General features: G+C 33.2%; 1 protein-coding gene across 1 annotated transcript; it reads left to right on the forward strand.

Annotated features, from left to right (window-relative positions):
• The first annotated feature begins 827 nt into the window (after positions 1–827).
• LOC141675163 (SH3 domain-containing protein 2-like) lies at positions 828–11,940 on the forward strand. Its single transcript, XM_074481879.1, has 10 exons — positions 828–986; positions 4,504–4,623; positions 5,030–5,099; positions 5,185–5,336; positions 9,301–9,402; positions 9,584–9,784; positions 9,868–9,930; positions 10,518–10,667; positions 10,829–10,903; positions 11,589–11,940. The coding sequence occupies exons 1-10, from the start codon at positions 927–929 to the stop codon at positions 11,703–11,705; spliced, it is 1,110 nt and encodes a 369-aa protein (XP_074337980.1). The 5' UTR covers positions 828–926; the 3' UTR covers positions 11,706–11,940.
• Positions 11,941–21,644: the final 9,704 nt, after the last annotated feature.

A 21,644-nucleotide genomic window follows, 5' to 3' on the forward strand; every position in this document is an offset into this window, starting at 1 on the left:
GAATTTCCATAACAACACTCCTATATAGTGTAGTCTGATAATTTTCCTTAATCAGCATCATCAGCAAAAGTTACTATTCATCAGGGTTTCAAAAAGTCCAAATTTTTTGGGGTTATTACATTTACGGTATGGCTGCGGGATACTGGTACTGTTTCTTGTCTGATCATCAGGAACAACATAGTGCATAATTGTGTTTTCTTAAAATGTCGCTTAAACTTTAAAGTTTATATCAGCTTCTGGTTTTACTCAAATATTGTTATTGTTGTTCACTTATAGACTACATACCGCTTGCTGAGCATTTCTATGCTTATACATGTTTGTTAATCTGATCTTTCAGCTAAGTCAGAGTAGACTTGAGTTCCAGGTTTGACCAGGAGTTGACTGCTTGTAAATAGTTTGGTGTGACTTCCAGGTAGACTATTTTGGGACGCTTGACTAGTCAAGAGGTTTGTAATAAAATTTGAATAAATATAAAACTAATTAGACTTATGGGTTATAATAACATTTCGTGTTTTAGTGCCTGTTACATACTATAACCTGTGATCGATCATGTTGCATGCAAGGGGTCATATTTATTATTTTATTCCGCTGTGTATATTATATTGTGATTTATCGGTTAGTGACTACCAAATCTAGACCCTGGATTTGGAGACCGTCACAATACATCCGATTTTTACTCCGATTAATTCTTTCGATTAATTCTCGTTTTTCAATTAATCCTGAATCGATAGGTCAACGGATCTTCCCCGATTTTTAGGACCCTGATTTTTTCGGCCTTTAATATAATGTAATTAATGTTTAATAATTTGAAAATTTGCTTAAAATATAAACAATCGTCAATCTAATCAGAAAATATATTTTGTTCGTGTATAACGATCCAGCAGCGCCGGCGATTTGATCTGAAATTGAAATTGGAGGGGGGTGGAATGGAAGCAATTAGAAAACAAGCCTCTAAGCTCCGTGAACAAGTCGCTCGCCAACAACAGGCAAGGATTGTGTTTTCACATTCTATCACTCGCTAATTCTTTCCTATTTTTATATCCCAACTATCTTGTTTAATTGCCCTTTTACTGCTTTGTTTGTTATCTCATTATTTTTAGTTGCAATTTCGAATTTCGAGTTTCTTGTCATCGGAAAAGCTGGTTTGAGCGTGTAGGTTAAAGGATACCCTATAGCAAGCAGTATAGGCCGTATCTATTTATTATTGTTTTGCTAACATTTGGCGGTGGCGTACAACTATTACAACATATGACAGACTTAAAGTTTTTAAATTAAGCTCACATGGACTTTGTAACAAAATTTTGGTGGTCTGTCATATATCAAGTGTAAACCTTTTCTATCGGTTCTTATGTTACGTAGAAGAAATGGTACATTTTAAAAGTTTGAAAAAATGGGAACCATATTGGAAAGGTTAGCAGTTAATTTCCAGAAAAAGAAAGAATCCGCTTTTTAAGTATGAGTATCAACCTTTTTATTTACATCGGCTGTTTTGCGATTATCCAATCTATCAGATCCATACTCCTCTCCACAAATTGGTCACCTTACAAAGTTGTATCATTTCCTTTGAATTGACTTTCAATTCACCCATATTACTTCTTTATTATTGTTATTATTCTAATTCTAGAAACTATGGTTACATAGTAATGATATTAAAAAACCTAGTTTGTTAAATGAAAATGAGACTAGATAATCGATATGATTGATACAAGAGACATATTTCATAATGCTGTTTGGTGGAACGTGTGAGTGTTATCTAGATTTAAGTTGCAAATCCAAAAGTTAATTTAAGAACGGGGTTGTTCAATAAATAAGGAGTCTTATCTAGATTTAAGTTGCAATTCCAAAAGTTAATTTAAGAACGGGGTTGTTCAATAAAAAAGGTAGCAAAACGAAAATCTGATGGGGGCTTAATTTGTACTTTTAGTAGCAGTTATCCACTACATTGGCAGAGCCATGCCATGGCAAGTGGGGTCGGAAGACCCTACTCGGTTAGTTACTTTGTACCTCTTATATATACTAGCACGGGTTTCTTATAATATCTTATAAATTTTTTTTTTAATTTTTAATCGCTATTTTTTTTTAATTTAATATTATTTTAATCATGCTAATTAGCTTCCATGATAAAATTCGTTTAAATAATTTATGTTGATTGAAGTTGTAAATTAATGAGATCATGATATTACTAATATATTATTAGTGATAATATTTATTTTCATAATTAATAACATGTATTATTCAGTACTAATAATATTAAATCTCAAAAATCTGTTATTGAAGGGATTCAAATTTTGGGACTTTAGTAGAATTATTTAAATATAGAATATTTCTTGGTAGCAGATTTAATAGTTCTCATCTTTTTACTAAAATCTAACAGTCAGTATTATTTCTATGGTTGAACTAAACTACAAACATTCTACTCATGTTTGCTTATTACAGTTTAGTATAGATTACTTACACATCTACACTGGAGGGAGATAACCTCGGAAAGGATTACATATATGAAACATATTTGCATGATGTATATTGAGTCTTGAGACATTAAAGTGAAAGTCAGTAGGTCAATAATTTTTGTCTTAATATCCTTTTCAAATGCTTATATTTTGTTTATACTTTATCCTTGAAATTTATTGGGGTTCATTATTATTATGCACAATATTTTTCATTAACCAATTCTGTTATGCAAATAAGAATGAAGTATTAGAGAAATATTTTAGATTATGAAATATCTTACCAATATTGTATTTGTTTATTACTTTTTAAAACATAATATGTAACGTTAAATATATAGACACGAAAAAGAAAACGTTACATTAAAATGGTAACGTAAATAAATAACTTATAAATTATTAGTATAATTTAATCATGGTTGAAATTTTTCACTCACTTGAGGTTGAGGATGGCTCTGCCACGATTAGTAACTATAGTATTTGTTAAATTTTTGAAACCTACTAAAATCGGAGGCCGGCTCCAATACTGTTTGAGGGCCCATCAAATATGGTAATGGGGGCCAAAATTACTGTCTATTTTTTTTATATAATTTAAGGACTGTTATATTACTATGTTATATAGAGTAAATTTCTATGGAGTCCACCTTTAATTGGAGTCCTCGGAGTCCATATATGTTCTGCAAGTAAAATATAGCTTAAAATATTGCAAAACATATTATTTTTCGACAAACATCACTATTCTATCAAAAATCTTGTAGATTGCATACATTTTACAAGCAGAACATTGCAAAAATATATATTTTACAAAACATGTTTAGTTTGCAGAACATAAATGTTCATGTTGCAGAACATATTGCAGAACATACATATTGTACCGTAAATATATGAGATTTGCATGATTTTGTTGAAGTTATGCTATTTGTGTAACATGTTTTGCAAAATAATACGTTTTACAATATATTTTATTTGCAGAACGTAGATGGACTCCGAGGACTCCGATAAAAAGGTGGACTCCATAGAACTCAGCCCTACTATGTTATCCCCTCTTTCCCACCAAACAAATAAAAACAACTAAAAGAAAAGTTTCATGATGTCTTTTTAAGTAGGCCCCATTATCAAAACAAGAAGTTATTCAATTTCAAATTAAATAAAGTTTTAATAGCAAATCCTTAAAATCTAAAAATATACACAGTTCGAGAAAAAAGATCAAATACATTTGTGCGCATAATTTAATCAAAAAAAATAAATTCTATTTTAAGTGGTAAAAGAAGGAAATGAAGTGGAAATCTGTGTCAATGTCTTCAATAACGATTGTGATTTGAAGACGGAGCATATACCTGAACTATCTAATACAGCGATAGCCGAAGATCAAACATATATGGTATGGACTGTTTCTTTACTAAAACCTAGTTTTTTTAAGGGTGGGCTCGGACCTACTCTGGCCCATGAGTAGGTCTGCCTCTGATCCTCTCGGTCCTAGATAATTAGATTATGAGTGTTTTTAACATATTATGTTTGATTTAATTTGTTGAGGAATATTTAACAAAAAATCATGGGCAAATGGCAAATTACTATCTAGATTATTATGTGTTGAGTTTTGAATTCTCCGGCATATATTACTTGTTGCGGAACATATTGGAAGTGTAAATAAACGGGATAGGAGTACTTTACATCTCTATTTAATTTAGTAGTTAGGATTCAAATGATCTCTTGCAAGATATGAATGGCGGATTCTGAAATTTTCGTCCTAAACCCCTGATATTGAGTTTTTGTAAGACCAAACATAAAGCTATATAAGAATTTATTTAGGAATGGTTCTAAAGTATGAACTCATTTTTACGCTTGCCACTAAGCTTCGTGTATGACGTAAGGATTCCCCATGAGGTCGTCATCAGCTAGATAATACAATGGTATTATGCCCTTGAAATAAGTTCCGATGTTACATATTAATATGTATGCTATATGCAGTCGTGTTCTTGCAATGCCATATACATTTCTGATTTGGTTTTTATAATCCAAGAATAAATATTCTTACCGTAAGTGAATTTTATTTCAGGCTGTCTTCAAGCAGTTTGGAGCTGGTGGTTATGGAGGTTCTGATTTTGCTACTGATGGGGCAGAATTTCAGCAGCACCAGAAACTTGAAAAACTATACATATCCACACGTGCTGCTAAGGTTTCTTTCTCCTCAAGTTCAATTTCTGTTTATGTACTCAAAATTTCTATATAAAGATGGAAAAGCTTCTGAGAACATTGTTTCCTAATCATCCGTTTTTAGTAAGTTAACTGTATCCAGTTGCACTAGCCGTCCCAATGAAATCTACTCTATGTGCATCTCCAACTTTGCAAATTGGCAGAGACGTTGCTATTTTTGCAGTATGCACGTCTTTACAGTGAAATATATGGGTACGGGTTGTAGGATTTAGAATCGATGTCTTCTGAGTTTATAATTTATGGACTCTAGTCTTTTATAGCCATTATTTGCGTAGATCTTTATCTCCATTCTCCCATATCCGTGCAGAGGTGATGACCAATCATGCTTTGAATATTTCCATTGCTTATTAATGCATTTGCTCTTGCAGCATTTTCAAAGGGATATTGTGCGTGGTGTAGAAGGCTATATTGTTACTGGCTCCAAGCAAGTGGAAATAGGTGAAATTGCTAGGCTTACTTCAATGTTAGTTTCTTAGTTAGACTTCTTGTAATAGGCACATATGCTCATTCTGATCATCACCAGGAACGAAGCTATCAGAAGATAGCAGAAAATATGGTGTTGAGAATACATGTACCAGTGGCAGCACATTATCAAAAGCTGCAGTAAGTTTTGGACGTGCTCGTGCTCAGATGGAGAAGGAGCGTGGAAATATGTTGAAAGCCTTTGGTACACAGGTTGGATAATTTTCTATCATTTCTGTTTGATGACATGTAAATAAGGAAATTGAAACATGCCAAATCCTGTTTGAACTCATTATGTTATAGTTATACACAAGTATTGGAGCATATAAAATACTGGAAAGGTGTGCATTGGTGTGATACCATCCAAAGGCATTCTAATGAAACTGATTAGATTTTAAATTGTTCATATCTCTGTTCTTAATTATGCTCAACTTTAGTTTTCATCTTTATGCACATTTTCTTGAAGCTGTAATGAAGGGTCATCATTATTTTCTGAATTAATGCTTTGGTCCATAGATTTAATGTAGTTTGGTTTGGGTAAATAAATTTAATGTGTATCTAAACTAAATGTGGTTTTAGTGTTGGGTTCTTAAACAAACACACTTTAATAAATAAGTCCAATTGTTATGGTCCCTGGATATGGATCTCGTCACTGGTATATGGCCAGGATTAATTCCTAAGTTCTTAGAAGAACCTTCATAACAGTAGGAGTTTTTTAATTATGATAATGCTTCAAGTCAACTTGCAATTTTTTATTTAAATAGATTAATAATTAAAGTTCCTTCAATCATCTCTCCATAAATAGAAAAAGAACAAACAAGTTTGCTTCCCACTATCATTGGAGCTACCTAAATAGATTATTACAGCCCTTAAAAATCACATCCTTTAAGATATTTTAAAAATTTAAATGCAATCATATCACTGAACTGACTACCAGTTTGCTTTTCGGATTTTCCTTTAGTTTCTCGCTGTACTTTTTAGTTTATACCAATGAATGCATCCACAAGTCGATTGCTGTTTGAGGTGAAACTTGAAAGGAAACCCTCCTGGAGGTAAGAGATTAGGCATGACTTATAAGGGAATAAGGTGAGATAGACGCCTTATCATGGTTGTCACGTCGATGAGTCGAGGCGAGTCGACGGACCTCCCGCTAGTCGACTAGTCGTGGACTAGTCGTAGACTAGACTAGTCGACAAAAAATAATATATTATTATAAATTAAAAATATAATATACATATATATCCACACACACAAATGTATATATATTATGTATTTTAGATTTCTAAGTTCTAGGTTCAAAGTTCCAACTCCTTCCACAATGTTTTATTTAAGATTCTAAGGAATTAAGAATCCAACACTTGGAGAGAATGATGAAAAAACTAGAAGAGTTAAGAAATGACATCAAAGAAAAGTACTTGCAATCATCTAACAATTTAGTACAACAAAGAAAAGTATTTGCAATCATGTGAAATATGTAACAATTAATCAATACCAATTGTCTGAACAAAGAAAAGTATTCGCAATCATGTCAAATATGCAAAAAAAAATATGCAGAATTTTTTTTTTACACTGAGCAGCTCGACTAGTCCACCGCTTAGTCGACTAGTTGACCGATTAGTCGACCAGGCGACCGAAATATCGACATTCAGCTAGTCGACATGTTGAGTCGACATCCAATCACCGCTTAGTCGACTAGTCGCGACTAGTCGACCGACATGACAACCATGCGCCTTATTGAAGCCAAGAGTTATATAAATTTTTATATATAAGTTCAGTTGATAAATTTAAGCTCAAACTTTAAATTTAAAATATGCAAAAAATATAAGAAGGGAAGTATCCAAATGGTTCATTAAACAACGACTTTTTGTTGAATTGTATCCCTATATACCTAATTTTTTATAGACTCTTATCATTTTTATCCTTTAACTGTGCTGTTCTTCTGATTTGTTTTTAATTTCTGCTACTCTATCTATTCTTCATGGAGGTGACTCGCTGTCCCTTCAATTGCCTTTCCATCAGTGAAACCTCCTCGGAACTCCCTCTCAAGCATAAATAGTGTTTCCTCTTCCCACAGTGAGATAATTGTAACCCCCCTTCTCCTGCAACATACCTCCACCGTTCATGAGCCCCTTCTCTCTCACATATTGTATGAGGTGTTTGACAAATACATGGATAACTTTCACTTAAAATATCAGAATTCAGAAAGAGGACTGAAAATTTGTATATTTTGTAACCAACACTTTGAAAGTATCTGATACCAGCATATTGCACTGGGTCTAAAATCTAATTACACATATCTGTCATGCATAACTGCAGTCGCGCAATACACTACTGGCTGTACATTTCATATTTGCGTGACTACAATTTTTTTTTGACGACCTTTTTATATAGAACCGAAAGTGCACATATTGCATTTGGTATTTTGAGACCTCCTCCTTAATTGTGTTAGTTTAAATTTATCGTCTTCACCTGGTTTGTGGTATGTACATGTATTATGTATATAACTTAAAATATTATGTAAATATATATTCGAAGGCTGCGCGTTTGTGAAGATAGGTGCGCTCTCACTACACTCACCTAATAATAATATTTTTAAATATTCCATATAACACAACAAAATTAGTTGAAATTAATATTTTGTTTTTCAGATTTTTCTAGTGTTTTTAATCTATGAACAGGGGCCAAACTTTTGGGCTAGTGTTATTAATATATGCATTGTATTTTCACTCTAAAGAAATACTTTTCACTATAAGCTTTATTTGTACTAGCTTACAGCATGTGCGATGCACGCATTGTTTAATTTTTTTTTCATTTCTTAGATCTTTTTTAACTCAAGAAAATGCTCACGGACATATGAATAGCTTCTTTCATTATTTCTTAACCAAATGTGTTTTACTTATATTTTTTCTTTAGTTCAAATAATTTTTTAATAATCGTACACAAAATTATTAGGTGCATACAATAGTAATGTAGGACAACCAAGTACTAATAAATATGATTAAAATCTTACAACCATCTACTAATAAATATAATTAAAGTCCTCTTGCCAAAATATTCAAGCTACACAATGAAAATTAAAATGGTGTTATGTTACCTTTCCATCATTAAAATCAAATTTGATATTCAACAACCTATTTTGAGTAAAGTTTCTCAAGGAATTCAAATAGGGGATTACTTTTTAGATAACATCAACCTGATTGGGATTCACGACCTGAATGAAAAATAAGATTTTAAGGAAAATATTAGGGCCAAGAACTTGAGATTGTAGTTAACTCCATAGAAAGGCTTGAAAATGCAGAAGGAAGAAGCGACGAAATCTTATTATCAAGGCGACAACATGGCTTCCTGTAATGCTTAAAACTAGAAAATTGATTATTATCGGGGTCCTTGTATGGGCTTTTATTGTTGGTGTCATGGGAGATAACATTCCACGTGCCTGTACTTGTACTGCATTCTGGAATCGACTCAAGTTCTGTGTAACACTGGACAAGCTGTTATGATAGGCAAGAATTTCAAAAAGCATTAAACTAATGATATGTTAAGCACAGAAAGGAAAGAGAAAAAATAATGGAATTTCCATTTTTTTGTTCACCTATGATGTCTTAAATCTTTTTAGAAAAAGGTTTTCGACGATTCCATATGTTTGAATAAACCAGGTCGGAGCGATGCTGCACATAATTAAAATAATTTATAGTAGCTTTTGAATGTTATGTTAGATATAAAAAAACATGATATTTGTGCCAAGTCCATTTGAAATTATGAACAGGCCTTTAAGAGTCAAAAATCTGTTTCTTAGTCAACTGTTCTAATCGTTTAAAGTAAGCCTGTGCAAGATTATGGAAATCTTCATTTGGTTTATTGAGAGTAATAAATATGTTCATTAGTCACTCTAGTTTATTTAAAAGACTACCAGGTTTCGTGAATCTCGTGGAAGGTGGTTTGCTGACACTGACAGTAGCAATTCCTCATTGATAAACTGGTCATGAGGTAGAAAGGGTAAAATATTATCCGATTAAGTGCTAGTGGCTGTCGAACATCTAAGTTCAATGATTGCTTTTGCATGTTCCACTACAGCTCTTGTTTCTGCTAGTTGAATTTAAGGATTCTGGTATCTTTCTTGTAACAATACTAGACCTTCTAGCTGTTTTTTAGTGGTTTCGTCTTTTGGGAATTTTAGGTTGCAGAACCATTAAGAGCAATGGTAATGGGAGCTCCTCTTGAAGATGCCAGACATCTTGCTCAACGTTATGATAGAATGAGACAAGAGGCCGAAGCTCAGGTACTGTTCATAAACGTTTTACTAATAGCAATGACTTGGGTTATGTTTTTACGTTCTTTGAAGTACTGTGTTAGTAAATGTGAAAATTAGTGGATACAATATCTAGAAATATCAGACTAAGTTCCTTGAACGGCTAGGTTTCTCCAAGCGTGTAATACCATTTTCTTTCAAACCTAGATAGGCCATTGAAGTGTCAAGACGACAAGCTAAATTGCGAGAAGGGGCAGGAAACCCAGACATTGTTTTGAAAGTTGAAGCAGCAGAGTCAAAGCTTCATGATCTGAAATCAAACATGGGAATACTGGGAAAGGAAGCAACTGCAGCAATGGCTGCTGTTGAAGCTCAGCAACAAAGGTTGACACTCCAGCGACTTATTTCCATGGTAAAGGAACTGCTGGCCAAATCTAATAATTAGATGTTATATCAGCAATAAAGTTAATAGTTTTTCATCTCTATTTGTTAAAGGTTGAGTCAGAGCGTGCTTATCATCAGAGAGTACTCCAGATACTTGATCAGCTTGAAAGCGAGGCAAGTAATTTTTTAGCCTGATGTTTCTTAGAAAAGGGCTTGCTATACTTAAAAGGCTCCTACTTCTGTCCTGCTACATAAACCATGGATTTGGTAGAATTCTTTTTCACTACATCAACATTAATTTGGTTTAAGCTTATAATAAGAACTACAGAATTTTGGCATGTATTTGCAGATGATCGAGCAATTACTTATGTCGAAATAACATGGTTGTTTATTTGCATTAGAGAATTTAATTTTAGACTGAATTGATGCTTGGTCTTCATTTCCCTGAGAGATTAGCACTATTTTCATTTAGTCATGGTCTTCTTTCAGAACATTTGTCTAATTTGACGGAATGACAAAGGCTGACCTTATATCTTCGAAAATTTAAGTAGTTAATTAAGTCATTATTTAAAGCTTATGGGCACAAACTAATTAGTCGATAAAGTAGGGATGTCGTCTTATAATATTATGCAATTTTCTAGCTGCTTAGAGTTTGGAGAGGTTTGTCCGAATAAATATATTAAATCTAAGTTTTTTTTTCTTATCAATGACTTTTTCTTTATCGTGTTGGCCATTCATCTCTTTTTCATGGAATTTGCCAGATGTTGTCAGAACGACAGCGAATTGAAGCAGCCCCTCCTACCCCGAACGTGGACAGTAATCCTCCACCACCTCCATATGAAGAAGTGAATAATGTTTTTGCTGCCATGCATAATGGATCCTCTGATGACATGGATTATTTTCTGGGAGAAGTAAGTGACTTGTGGTGAATAATAGTTTAATTGAGCAAGAGCCTTATCGGCACTCTTTATGATCACTGCTTATGATTCTAATTTATACTATATATAACTATAGTTGAACTTTGTTATCCTCATTTCTCTAATGATTATACCTTGACACCGATTTTCTGTAGGCTCTATACTCGTATCAAGCAGAATCTGACGTGGAGCTTAATTTGTCAATTGGTGACTACATTGTTGTTCGCAAGGTCTGTAACTGGCTTATAGTTAACTTGGTGCTTGAGTTTCAATAATTTACTTGAATAGCCTATACTTGTGTGCTAGAAATTTACACCTCCATTGAATTGATGCTTCTAGCAGAAATAATTTTGTCTTTAGGTGTTAAATTTGTGCTTAACATATATCTAATTATATCACATGCCTCCTGGTTCGCTAGTCCAGAATATCATTTTTCTTTTCTAAAGTAGTCTATTACTAGTGTTCATACTTGAGCACTCACATAGGCCCTGCTTTGTTACTCACATAGGCCATGCACAGGAGCATCTAAGATGAAGTGATAAAGACAGATCTTATGGACTGCGCTTCATCATTTTTTCAGTACATTTGAGATTGTCAATTTACTTCACAGTCTACACTCCATGTGAGATGTTCTAAAATGGTTGTAACATTTTTCATACAATACAATTTTGGATTAGTGCCTTTCAGTGTCCCAGGCATTACACTTGAAACATAAAACATGGCCTATTGGTTTATTGCAGGTGCTGAAATTTGGAATATTTACCTGATTACCTCTACATACTTCATTTAATGTATACAATGGAATAATATATAATTAGGGCTGCTTACAAAAATGCATATGGTTACAGTGTTCCTTAATTCTGAATTCCACTTGGCTATGACTTGCTAATTAAAGTTTGTTAATACATGTTTTAGGTGTCTAACAATGGTTGGGCGGAAGGTGAATGTAACGGGAGAGCAGGCTGGTTTCCATTCGGATACATTGAAAGACGGGAACGAGTTCTTGCGAGCAAAATTGCTGACCTATCTTAGCATAATCGGGCTAATATTATAGTGTAATGTATAATTTGAAGCGAACATATGAGCATGAAGTTGTAGTCACCAATACAGAATATTAGGAAAAAAGTACAGCATTTGCTAGTTTTTTTTTTAATTATTGTTACTAATTTTGATTTGTGAAATGTATCCCTGAGTTTTGTAACCTTTGTTTCATTAAATTTACCTTTGTAAGCATGCTTTCTGAATTTGAACATGTGATTTCTTCTTACTTTTTATTCCTTGCAGAATATAGCTAGAGCTGGTCTTAGGTAAACAAGGTTTCATTCCTTGCTATTAATTGGGTTAGTCTTACTTGTACATCTTCTATTTGATCAACGAAATTGAAGTGTTTTGAGCTGTGTTTTATTCAGTGTTAGGTGCCGGCTGATGAAGTTACTCGGTCATCGTTTATTTGGTGCTTGTTAATCTTTTGACATTTATTTCCATTTTACTTGAATGACTGTTCAACTAGTGTTGGTCTTGGCGTTGGAGAGGGTACGATGGGAGATGTGGGAGAGGGAGAGAGGAGATGCGTGGAAGGAGAATGTGTAGGAGAGAGGGAGAATGAGGAGAGTGCAGTAAGATGTGGTGATCGTGCGGTTACTAGAGTAGATGAGAATAACAATGTTGTTAGTGTAAGAATCCTCATTGTCATGGTAGTAGTTGATGTCAAAGCCATTGTGTGTGCAAAACAGGACTAGTTCTCCTACGTTGATAATGCACCAATTAGTTATCAGACTACAACAGTCCTTGCAGCATGTTGGGTTTTATTTTATCAATTAAGGAGAGAAAATATAGAATAAAAGACGCTAAAATTAACGACAAAAAATCGACTAAGGATTGCAGCCATTGCAAAATCAACAGACAACAGACCATTGTTTACGTACATTCTCTTCAACAAAAGTTCAGTAGAAGTGGCATATGATGGCCCATTTGGAAACTGAACTTCATTTGAAATTCTTGATTTAAATAAGCTGTTTGGTAATTTGGATTTGAATTTCATTTGAAATCCAGAACATTCAAATATTAGTATAAACATCAGAATTTGAAATGACAACTCAAATCCGAACATTCAAATATTAGTATAAACATGAGAATTTGAAATGACAACTCAAATCCTGTCATTTAAAATCCATTATTTGAAATGAAATATAAGTTTCCAAACGCCCTCTGAAGCAATTTGATAGGAAGCAGAAGTACAAATATCTGCACTGCAATCTATAATTCTAGTCTACTATTACAGTACAGTAAAAAAAACTCTATATAATAATATCGTTTGTACCGAAAAAATATTATCATAGAAAGGTTATTCTTTAGTAGAGTTTAACATATAAAATTTGAATTTTAAAAATTATTTATCATATATCTTTAATGCATGAAATTAAAAAATTATTTTAGACCCAATGAATTCTTACCATTTGAAATAGAATGTTCGACACGAATTTTAGGGCTCTTATCTACCCGGTTACAAGAAAATCTTAAAAATAAGTTGTAGAATTATAGTAGATAAGAGTCTTAAAATACGTGTTGAACTCTTCATTTCAAATGTTAAGAAAGAATCTACTAGGACGACGGAGTATTTCATAAGTTCTTAAAACAAATTACTTAACACAATATCAAATGCATGAATTTGAAACAAGTTCACAAATCATGCGGTGTTAATCAAAACGATCTAACTTTGAAAAAATATTTTAAGTCATATTTAATGTTTATGTAAGAATACTATATATTGTTGGATATATATTTATCTCATACACATACATATATGTATATATGTGTGTGTATATATAAAATAAATTTTTAAACATTTTTATTCTTATATAGAAAAAATTTAATAAATGATGGATTTAAAAAAATATAATATATTAGAATATAAAGTTTATTCTTAATTATAAGAGGCCATAATTTTTTATTATGAGTATTATTATATGGAGGTGCTTGTGTAAAAACTACATCTCTTCTATATATAATAGCCCAATATTTGCCCGAATATCTCTTTTATATATATAATAGCCAAAACATTTGCCCGTATTTTTCGATATTTTTAAAAATTGTTGTTAATGAGGATCAAACCTGAACTACTAATTCACCAATAAATCTATCTATCATTACACCAAGTTTTCACTTATGTTTTTAATTACACATATAATATGTGAGTGTCGTTTAATAGTGAGATATTTTATTTAATTTTAAACATTATTATTAGATTATTGGTGTCATGTGCTAAGAAAGTACTATTCAAACTGAAGGAAAAATTCTGCAAAATAATCATTATACCTGAGATGTTATATGATATGAGTATTCAGCGATATGAAAGAAAAATGAGCAAAAATTGGCATTGGCAAAATTGTGGATATTGCCACGTACAAAAGAATGCATAATGTCGGACACAATTTCATATGATGCATTTCATAATTAATTAATGATATTTTTTATTTTGAATAAAGTAAGAAAATATTAAGTAAGATTGTTTGGACACATTCAATAACAATCATTAGTGTCGAGGAGGAGTGGTAAGAAAGAAAGGATTGAAAATACTATAATAGAACCTGAAGGAGAGGCCGACCATGAAGAACATATATTATTAATCTTAGAAATGGAAACTGACAACAAGTTATGTCATAGTTACGTAATTAGCTTGACTTCTCAAGACACAAATTTTTTATCTCAAGAACAACATAACAATAGAACAACATAATAAGGGTACTTGTCCAAATTGTACCGAGTAAAGAATATTGAATACATTACGAAGTAACATAATGAATTTAGACTATTATAGAAAGTAAACTCTCATTATCTCAACTATCTCACGTTTATTATTAATAATTATCAAATTACAGTTCAATCATTTTTATTTCAGAAATATGTGCTCTAAGTTAAATGCTACTTTTTTTCAAACATTTTGACTAGATATAAGTATGTACATCTCATTTTCATCACTACGTATAACCATAGTTAATCAACTTACATAAGTTATACCCCGAAAAAAAACTTATATGAGTTATACTTGTGATTATTATAAATTTTTGATAATAAACAGATAATCGATATTTTTTTATGTCGTTTGTCCAAATAAATCTAGAAAATTACTCATATCTCGCACGTATGTTTATACTAGTATCTTCTAATGGAGCAACTTATAATTCATCGATATCTGATAAATATTTTAACAAGCAATATAAAGTATCCCGAACTTCCGTTTTTTTGTTTAGTCTTTCCACATCATATGTTCCAATATTTGAAGACATATTCTTACTCGATAAAGCTTGGTACGTACTTTTGCTGCGTAAACTGAAAAATTGAAACAACTTAATAAAATTAACATAATGAAAATTAGCAGCTGCATTACTGAGTGTTCGGGGGGGGGGGGGTCATAAGAATAAGACAAGATAATCATGTTAAAGGGATCAAACCATCAAATGATGCCTCCGCTTTACAACATGAAAATAAGAAGTAGATGAACATAAAACTTGATTGTTTTGACATATGATTTGAATTAATCAGGAAAGGGGATGAAAGATAGATGGAATTTTAGCATCATGGTTTACCACTAATTGCAATTAAGAAGCAGATAGTAGACTTGGTGCAATATTGTGAGAGGAAATATTATTAGAAATGTTTATGTTTAATTTCGATTGGATTTTACTGTTAGGAGCAATTGATGATATCAAGCAGAAACTATCATAAGTTCACATCAAAACTTATATCGACGGATGATGATGACATCGACGGATGATGATATCGACGGATAATGATATCAACGGATGATGATGTCAACGGATGATCCAATCAGTATTTGTCACATCAGTTGATCTTCAATAAAGAAAAAGAAATAGGAACTCAAGGCGGGGAAGGAATTTATCTCCGAAGCATTGTATAGGTTTCCTTGTTGTTAATATAATAGGATTCCTTATACATTGTGTAGTTGTTCTCTATATAAAGCACATATTAGGTTCATGCTATATGCATTGCGACATTGTTATATTTTTCGCATAACCTAGCAGCTCTCAAGGATATTTGTTCATTCTTTCGAGAGAGTACGTTTGTAATAAGTTTTTATCAGTTAATATAAAAACGTTAATTCTATTGAAGCTTTGTCAAATTGATTGTATTAACTGTATTCACCCCCCCTCTACAGTTAATTAAGGGCCTAAAAATTGGTATCAGAGCTTGCTGTTAAGGTATAAACAGTTTCAGATATGAAAATCAATCAATAATGCCAGAAAAAGAAGAAGAAACACCCAAAGCCACCACCCCAGCCACATCACAGATAAGCAGCAAATGAGTAGGTATGAAGCAATCAAGGTGCCTATCCTGAAGATACATGAATATCCAATCTGGAAAGTTAGGATGACCATGTGTCTGGAAGCCACGAATTCTGAATATCTAAACAGGATCTATGATGGTCGTTATAGACCAATGAAGGTAGATGTTTCGCTTGCAGGAGAACCAAAGAAGATGATAGACAAAGACCGGAAGGACTACTCTCCTGAAGATATATCATCTATCATGAAGGATGCTAAGGTCAGACACATCTTGCACATCAGTCTTGATAGTGTTATGTCCAATACAGTCATTGGATGTATGACAACAAATGAGATATGGGATGTTTTAGAAGTAAAGTGTCAAGGTACAACCTCTATCAAGAAGAACAAGAGGACAGTACTTACGCAAGAATATGAGCACTTTGACTCAAGGGAAAATGAGTCCTTAACTGAAATCTATGACAGATTTCCGAAGTTGCTAAATGACTTATCCTTTGTCAACAAAGAATATGATTTGAAGGGCTCAAACTTGAAATTCCTACTTGCTCTCCCTGAAAAGTGGGACTTTAAAGTCACATCAATAAGGGATAACTATTAACTTGATAACACACTTCTAGATGAGATCTATGGAGTTCTGAAAACTCATGAACTAGAGATGGAGAAAAGAAGCAAGATGAAGTGATCTAAATCTAGACCAGTTGCACTCAAGGTTGAAGAGAAGCCAAAGGAGAAAGCGAGGAGGAAAAGCTACTCCAAAGGGAAAGCCATGATTGCAAATTCAGATACTGAATCATCAAATTCTGATGATGACTCAAATACTGATACTGAATCGATAACTGACAGTGATCATAACAGCAATGAAGACATGGATCAAATGGCTACCCTACTAGTTAAAAGCTTCAAGAAGATGGTCTACAAGAACTTCAAGAAAGGGAGAAGATTTTATAGAAGAGGTTCCAGTTCCTCAAACTCTGATAAGAGGAACAACAGAAGAAATACTGATGGAAAGGAATCTAGATCTGGAAAACTTGACAAGTCAAAAGAGAGATGTTACAACTGTGATGGAATTGGACACTTTGCAGCTGACTGCAGAAAACCCAGAGTTGAGAAGAAACAAGCCTTGATCTCAAGGAAGAGTTACTGTGATGATTCATCAGATTCAGATGATGGAGTCAATTATGCTCTCATGGAAAAAGCTGATGCTGAGGCTGAAAATACTGAATTAAAGGTACCTCAGACTACTCTTACTTTTGATACTGATGATATCTATGAGTTAAGATTATTTTTTAAGTCTCTACATGTTGGTTTTAGGGATCAAACCTTAGAGAATAACGGAATCAAGAGTGAAAACTATGTGCTAAAGAAAATGAATGATCACCTAGAAAATGAGTTGCTTCCCATGCTAGAAATTCAAAAAGAAAGAGATAATACTGTTTATGTAAAAGAAAAATTGTTGGAAAAACATGCTTATCTAGAAAATGAGCTAACAAAAGAAAGAGAAGTCATTAAACTTTGGACTAACTCAGGAAAGTCAACTCAGGAGATTTTAGAGAATGGCTGTTGGGAATCAGGATTAGGATATTCAGCTAGATCTAATTCTGATAAGAAAAGTGAAAAAGAAACCGAGAAAACAAAACCAATAAAAACTGATAGCAAGGTCAAACTGAACAAGGTTCAAATAAAGACCATTAAGTTTAATCCTAGTGCTAATACTGTTAAGTCAATCCATGAGAAAGGTACAACCTCATCACCTAGATCAAACTTAATTACTGATAAGAGAGAACAAGTTCACAACATCAGTAAATATTGGTTCAATGACTCAGAAACAGCTTAAGCAAAAGCTGAATGATCTTCACATGAAAGACAAGAGAAAAAGGTCTAGGAAAAATATGAATGGCAAGGTAGGAGTTAATATTTCCCAGTAATAATACAATTGTTTAAGGGGGGTTGGATACAATTTTCCCTCTCAAGAAATACTGATGTTCTTGAAAGCTTCTAGGTCGTACAATGCTCAAGTTAATAACTATGTGATGACCTAAATTGTGTTTATATACTATAAATCAGTCTAGGATATGCATTATCAATTACTAACAGAAAATGATACATATCTTTAACTGACTATAGAAAGTCCTATCACTCAGAATGCAATAGATATCCATCCCTCAAAATAAGGAACATAACTAATCTTCACAACAGACTGCCTTCAGATGCTGATGTTCTGCAGATACTGATAATGCATCAAATCCCGATGACACATTAAATACTGATGACATCCGGAACAGTAAGATCCTGAGCTCCTCCTGATCATTGAGAATCAGCACGTAACAATCTCCCCCAATTTATTATTAATGTAATGAAGCACAAATTCCATTCTTAATGATGCCAAAACCAATTACAAAATGTACAAGGGATAAGGCTTACTTCAGTATCCTAAGATAACTAAAAGTTGTTTCCAGAAATTTGTTTAACCTTTCTTCCTCCTTGTCTTGAAGGACTTTGACAAGCTTTTTCTTGAACTCTTTCTTCTCTTCAGTATCTTCTCCAAGCTGATAAAATGGATGATCTTAATTTAGAGATTGAACTTTTAGTTATTTCAAGATCACCAATCAACATAAAGCTTAAGCTGACATCTTTATGATCAGGACTAAAAGATAACTGAGGATTGTTGAGAAAAACTTTCAGAACTGCAGCTCCCTTTTCCATCTTCATTTCTTGACGAGTATAAGTTCTGTACATAGGAACATAATCACCATTGTATTTGTCTTCTCTGTTCATGACTCTTCTTCTGATACTCTCAAGTATCATAGAAGTCCATTTTCTGGTGACATTGTCCTCAACTCTAAGAAGATACTGAATATATTTCAATTCTGTCACAGTCTTCATCAAGAGTTGCTACAACGTAAAGCTTTTCACTTTACCATCTCTCAAGAAGTACATAATCTCTTCTCTGACATCACCAAGATTTATCTTCCAATATACAATCTTTATAACTTCAACCTTCTTAAGATATGAAGGAGTAATTCTTTCACCAAGATTGTCAGTCAGAATATCTGTGTCCAGTAAATCAGACCTCAGAGTTTCCATTCCAGCATGACCAATACCTCCTATAGTACGAGTTTTGATAAATTTTAGCTTTTCATTATGTTCCACCCAAGAAGGTTTCTTGATGGATTTATCAATATTCCCCTGTTCTGAAATAGAATCCCTCCTACTAACACAAATTCAATATGCTTGAATTCTTTAGGATAACTAAATAAATAAACATCTTTCCATCTTTTATCCTTCTTGCTGAGAGGAGCATACCCTGTAGATAAATCATAAATCTTCCCCTCTTATTTTCTGCCATAGCTCTCTCCTTAAATTTAGAATTCTTTGCTCATAGTCACTTCATGCTTTATCAGCTCTTCTTCTGTCAATTCTTTCTTGTTTATCAAGAATCGATTCATCCAATACTTTGATCACCTTTTTATCAGTGTCAAAATCAGCTATCAGGTTCACAACATCAGGATCTGCTTTTTTCTCAGAATTTGAGTCTGCTTTAAGAGACACATTTGCATTAGTTATATCAACTTGAGCAATGTCAGCGGTTGATTTCCTATTTCTTTGGACAATCATCTCTTCAGTATCCTCAACTTCTTCTTTTAAATCATGTCCTTGTACAGGAACAAAACCTACTCTGAATAGAACATTCAGAAATGCGGAATCAATTGCAGACACTTGATTTGAATTAGAAATTCTTCCTCTTCCTCTTCTTCCTTTGGCTTTTGTATTTCTTCCACCTCTTTTTCCTCTTCCTTTAGAGGTGTTTGCTCCAGCTTCAATTTGAGCCATTAACTCCTTCTGTTGTATAACTGCTTCTTCAGTTACTAGATCAAGAAATTCTTCAGTTATCAACCCAAGAGCACTCCTGGCATTCTTTTGCTCAAACCTTTTATCTTTGTAGTACATAACAATATCTTCACCAGTTTCCTTGTGTCTGTAAGGAAAGAATAATCCTTTAGCATATGCTAAGTTAGAGATTGTAACATCACCAGTTTCAGGAGCATCAACATTAGTCTTGTGCTTAACTTTATGAGCACCAGTAGACTTTCCTTGTCCTGAAGAACCGGATCTTTTAAAAGGTTGAGGTTGTTGAGCAATAGGAGCAATTTGAACATTTGCAACTGGATTCTTATCACCATCATCATCAGTATCTTTATCTTTCAACGGAATAGAGTTAGGTGTACATTTTATGACAACTATCTTCTCCCCCTTTTTGGTATCAGTATTTGAAAGAAGAGAAAATATAGCATCCAGTTTATCAGCCATTGAAGACACTTTATCTTCCAAGGAAGAAAATCGAGTATCCATGCTTTGTTGAGATTGAACCACGGCTTTGAAAGCCTTTCTCACACTTATGAGGTCAGCCAAAGTAAGTGGATTGATCATAAATGAATCAATCTTGTTCTGTAAATTGGTATGAGATTTCTTCATATCAACAAGTTCAGAGAGAATTCCTTTCACATAGATGGTAGAGGCCTTAAGATGAAATTTAAGATCAGGGTTTTGAAGTCCATCATAGGCCCTGTGAACATGTTGCATACCAACAGCTGAGGAGATAGAAGTATGTGCATTTATCCATGGAAAATCCCATTCAGTCTTTCGAAAATGCTCAGCATCAGCATTGTAATAAGAAGGATCAACATTGAAATGTAAAGAACCAGCATTGGACTTCTTAGATGCATCAATAGCAATCTTAAGCTGAGCTGTGTCAGAATCATCAGGATCACTTTCTGTATCAGAATCAGAGCTAGACAGACCCTCAGAAAAATTTGCAGAGATAGGCAGAATTGATTTGCCTTTAAGAGGATCCTTAGCAATAAGTATCTGTTCCTAATGAGATCCTAAAATATAAAACAAAGTAACACCTAAATCTCTCTTTTATTTTCAAGTGATCTCATCACTTCTTACACAATATATTACTTTTAAGAGTAATATGTTTGTCATATAAGAAAGTTTATAAGCAAGGAAAAAACTTATAAAATTCTTTTCTCAAAACTACCTCTCCTTTTGCTAGTACAGGATACTGCCACTCAAAATTTAATTTTCTCACATAGTATTTTCACACAGTCTCACAGAAAAGCACAATCACATATTTTGCAAAGAAATAAGAGATGGCTGCGAGGAGTAGTATGCTTGTCATATAAATAGAGGTAACCTCAAACAATAGACTATTTATAATCATACAAACATGAGGAACAACAGAGGAAAATAAGCAATACCTGAAGATGCATCCTCAAGTGGAAGTGATGACAGTGGAGGAACAAACAACGCATCAGGATGATTTAACAAGCTAGTTAGCAGCAAAGAATAATCAGTAGAAGCTGCTTGAATGGATAGTTGATCAACATCAGGATTTGTTGTAGCATCAGGATTTGATTTGTTAGGAGAATGCACTAGGCCAGAATATGAGTTGCTTGAGCAAGAATTGGTGAAGGTTCTTGTGTACTCTCCTCAAACATCAGAATATTAATAACTGAATCCACCTTTGACAATATATCCTGATGAGCCATCTTTTCTTGCAGCAGTTGTTCAGAGTCAGCAAGAAGATCACCTTGAGCAAAATTAACAATTATTTGTTCAGCCTCTTTATCTGCATCTTCCCTTTGAGAAGATGGTTCTTGTGTGA

The sequence above is a fragment of the Apium graveolens genome, chromosome 7 (assembly GCF_009905375.1).
Source record: "Apium graveolens cultivar Ventura chromosome 7, ASM990537v1, whole genome shotgun sequence".
Taxonomy (NCBI): Eukaryota; Viridiplantae; Streptophyta; class Magnoliopsida; order Apiales; family Apiaceae; genus Apium; species Apium graveolens.

Bases quoted from the DNA above. Each gene is read 5' to 3' on its own strand.
- LOC141675163 (XM_074481879.1), top strand. From the start codon at position 927: ATGGAAGCAATTAGAAAACAAGCCTCTAAGCTCCGTGAACAAGTCGCT. The intron at 4,624-5,029 runs GTTTCTTTCTCC...TTGCTCTTGCAG, and splicing joins TATCCACACGTGCTGCTAAG to CATTTTCAAAGGGATATTGT. The intron at 9,785-9,867 runs GTAAAGGAACTG...TATTTGTTAAAG, and splicing joins TCCAGCGACTTATTTCCATG to GTTGAGTCAGAGCGTGCTTA.